General features: G+C 56.1%; 1 protein-coding gene across 1 annotated transcript in view; it reads right to left on the bottom strand.

Annotated features, from left to right (window-relative positions):
* Positions 1-1,668: 1,668 nt before the first annotated feature.
* The window catches only part of PHF21B (PHD finger protein 21B), an 87,928-nt gene continuing 85,591 nt past the window's right edge, over positions 1,669-4,005 (bottom strand). Inside the window, exon 13 of the mRNA XM_034987323.1 lies at positions 1,669-2,955. Coding sequence (XP_034843214.1) covers positions 2,737-2,955 — 219 coding nt within the window. The 3' untranslated portion in view covers positions 1,669-2,736. The remainder of the gene's footprint in view (positions 2,956-4,005) is intronic.

The raw sequence follows: 4,005 nt of genomic DNA, 5'->3' as shown, positions 1-4,005 counted from the left end.
TGAATTGGGCAGCTCCAGGGGAATCATGGGGAGAGGGGCAGCCTGGCTGGAGAGGGACCCGAAAGGGTGGGAGGAAATTAGGAGACTGAGAACGACGGGAATCCGAAGGGAATCTTGAGTCCTCTGAGGCAGGGTGGGGGCGGGGGGGGGGGCTCCTCATGTGTCCCTGGGGCTGAGACTGGGCCAGCTCTCAAGGAGGCAGAGGGGCGCTGGAGGAGTCAGCCGGGGGTCAGGCAGAGGCGCCTTGAACTCTAGGCCCCACCCAAACTATGTGATTCTGGGCCCACTTGGAAATAGGACAGGACTGTCAGAGACCCCGCCGGCTGGGCCATGCAGCCCTGCCCACCCCGCCCGTCTCTGGGTGCATCCCTCAGTCCCCGGGCTCCAGTGGGCCATCCCTTTGTATTTGACCCCACCGTTGGCCACATCTGGTGGTCCAGAGGTGTGCTCGCCACCTGACTGGGCCGACTGGAGGCCTCTGAAGTGTCTGGAGCCAGGACGCAGGGGGTCTGGCTCCCCAGTTTGGCTGCTCTCTTGAAAGGCCAAGGACGAAGACCCAGGTGGGTAGGTTGTGGGAGCTCATGTGCAACAGAAAAAGCAGGTGCTGTTGATGGGCTGAGCGAAGCAGGAATAAGTGAGGGAGCAGTGGCCACACCGCAGAGCGCCTGGCCGGGTGGGTTTCTGTTGCTCCTGATCATCCACTGGGTCCCAACAGTTGCATCTGCCACCGCGGGGTGGGGGTGGGGGGATCAGCACGTGGGGGCGCCCATGAGCTCTCTCCTCCCTCCCTCCCTCCCTCCCATCAGGGGCAGGACCCTGATTTTCCACCTCTCCAATTTCCCCCTCCCTGCCCCTCGTGCTCCCAGAGGCCTCTCTGCTGAAGGCAAAGCAAACCACACGGCTTTGAAATCATCAATCGAGTTTAATACATCATACAGAAGGAAAACTACATTGGCATATTTAAGACAAACACTTTTTCTCTATCCTCACTATCCACTGGACGGTCCTCCTTGGTCCAAAACACTAAGTCTTCAAGACACGTCGGCAGCTACCCCTCCCGGGTCCAACCTTCCATATCCTCCCATTACATTTTTTTTTTTTTAATTTAATTCAATTCAATCCATCCAAGAAGAAAAACAAACAAGAAGGAACCTGAAGACATTTACATCGCAAGCCACGCGGTAATGCATAATTGGCATCTAGAGTAACCAATATAGAAGACGTGTGTCTCACAGTTCACTTTGTTCATCAATAAAAGAATATAAAAATCTTGTTCAACCCAGTGTTAAGTGTATTAAAATAGATCTGTATCGTACAGCACAGTTTCTCCCGGAGTCGAGAAAATGACAGGAGGGACCATGGCAGTCTGTGGGATCCTGGCCAGCCTCCCTGCTCTGCACCTGTCTGCGTGCGTGTGTGTCTGGGGCACCATGTGATATGCTGGGTGGGAGCCCGGTGGCTTCCGGATGCTTATCCTGTTGTGCTACGTCCCTCAGGACTGGAGAAGCTGGTGGGTGGACATCCCACCCCGGGGCGCGGGAGCCCTTGTGTGACGCGTGCGCGCCCTCAGCTCTCACGAACGCAAGGAGACAGCAAGAAGAGGGACTCTTGCATCTCCCAAGGCCAAACCCTCCCGAGGCCACTGCCCCCTCTCCCTCCCCACCCTCGCCCCCCCTTCTGAAAGAACCCTCTGGATCTCTCCAGTTTGGCAGTCCCCCAGGAGGGGTTTTCGCATTCGTACCTTGCAGCAGAGACCACTGTAAGCAGGAAAAGAAGTCAGCAAGCATCCCTGCTTCACATTAAATATCTTACAATAAAAACGCCATACAAAAATGTAAAGTTATTTTTGGCATAAGTGTCTGTACTGGCAAGAAAAGAGGAATGGAATACTTTATCGGCTCTTCGAAAGGAGAAAAGAAAAGGCTTCAGTCGTAAGTTGAATGATTCAACCCCGAAGAGAAAACCCGCCAAAGGCCTCCCCTGCATGCTTGCAGCTCCATCTTGCCCAAAAACTCCATGAGAAAAATACATCGATGGCAAAATGAGTCCAGAAGGTCGGCAAAGGGCAGGAGGCGTACAGAGCGGGCGCTCCGAAGACTCGGGGGGCACGGGGAGGCCCTGGCAGGTGGAGACTGCAGAGTCCCTCCCCGAGGGACCCACCTCGTAGTTTCTTTCAAGTTCAACGGCTGTGACTCTTAATGCTAATAATACTGACAGACAGGGGCCCGTGTTCTGGGAAGGCGCTGGAGCATCCCGGCCTCGAGCCCCGGGGCCCCTGAGCGGGAGGGGCGTGGAGTCCTACCTAGATTCGCTACCCACTGCTCGTCCCAACTACCGCTACTACTCAGCTAGGTCTTCGGGTTCTTGGCTCCCCTCCCAACCTCTGCCCTTCTCTCTCCCGGGAGCAGCACGAGGCCGAGGAGACAGCTGTGCCTGGAAGCCGGAGGCTGGGCAGCCCCCCAACAGCCAGGGGCTGACTGTGCGCCCGGCCGTCAGGCGCCCCCCTGCTTTTCTTGGTGTCCCATCTAAATGTGGAGGGAGAGGACTCCATCCCCACCCGTGCTGGCTCTAGGACTTCCACCCAGTTCCTTCTCCCTTCTTTCCTCTGTCTCTCTCGGTCAGGTTTTATTTTCATCTGAAATTCATAGTGTTTATGAATTAAGGCGGACAGAACCCTCAGGTCTGCTGAGCAGGGTCCCAGGAACCTTCCGTGGGTGTGAAGCGGCTCCCGCAGGGTCAGTTGTGCCCCTGGGGGTGCTGGAGGGCGGAGCGCATGGCTGCCGCTGGGGGCTTGGTCCAGGGCCCGGCCAGCAGTGGGGCGGGGCTGGTGGTCGTCATGGTGACCTGCAGCATCTGCTCGCCCTGTATCAGTCTCAGGAGGGCCCGCAGGCGGTCCAAGGATGACTGGGTGCCCCTCTGCCGGGCCAGCAGGCTCGTCTTAAGCTCTAGGCATTTCTGTCGGGGGGAGAGAGGGGCGAGGTCTCAGAATCCCACCGCGGGCATCCTGGGGCTGCCACCCGCTCAGCCCTCCCACAGCTCCTCCCCTCTTTCGGGCAGAGGCCTGAAAGCAACCAGCGCAAGGGCCTTCCAAACACCAGGCAGCCGCAAAAAATGGAATTGCAGCCAGACACACAGGAGAAGTTTGTTTTAGAGTTCAGGGCCAGAAATGGCGTGCCTGGGTGGGAGTGTGGAACATTCTTCCTCCCGGCCATGACGCTACCTCGATGATCAGGTCATTTCTCCTCCTGCTGAGGAAGCTGGGAGCCAGTTCTGGCTCAACCACTGCAGCTGCTGAAGACCTGCAGATGGCCAGCCAGCTCTCCACTCTGTCTGCTGCCTGCCATGCTCCTGTCTTCCGGTTGGCTTTACCCGTGTCATGGCAGGGCAGGCAGCAGTCGGGATGGGGCCCAAGCTGGAGTGTAAGCTACTTGCCGCTCAGGGAACTGATCACTTATCCTCCCTGACGCTGCACCCAAACCCTGACACAGGAATAATCACAGAGCCTCCTCTTGGGTTATTCTGAGGATTGAATGAGATACTATGTGTAAAGAGTTTCACTAGGGCCTGGCATTGCCCTTACCATCATCATCACCACCACCATCATCACCATCACCACCATCACCATCAGCACCATCATCACCACCACCATCATGACCATCACCACCATTGTCATCACCGCCATCATGACCACCACCACCATCATCACCATTATCATGATCATCACCACCAACATTGTCATCACTATCATCATGACCATCACCACCACCATCATCACCACCACCATCATCACCATCACCATCACCACCATTGTCATCACCACCATCATGACCACCACCACCATCATCACCATTATCATCATGATCATCACCACCATCAACATTGTCATCACCACCATCATCACCATCATCACCATTGTCATCACTACCATCATGACCATCACCACCATCACCACCATCATCACAACCATCATGACCATCACCACCATCACCATCATGACCATCATCA

Source organism: Mirounga leonina, unplaced genomic scaffold, assembly GCF_011800145.1.
Source record: "Mirounga leonina isolate KUSES-001 unplaced genomic scaffold, KU_Mleo_1.0 Mir_418, whole genome shotgun sequence".
NCBI classification, from domain to species: domain Eukaryota; kingdom Metazoa; phylum Chordata; class Mammalia; order Carnivora; family Phocidae; genus Mirounga; species Mirounga leonina.
The sequence above is the reverse complement of the archived record's forward strand: the minus strand, read 5'-3'. Positions and strand labels throughout refer to the sequence as shown.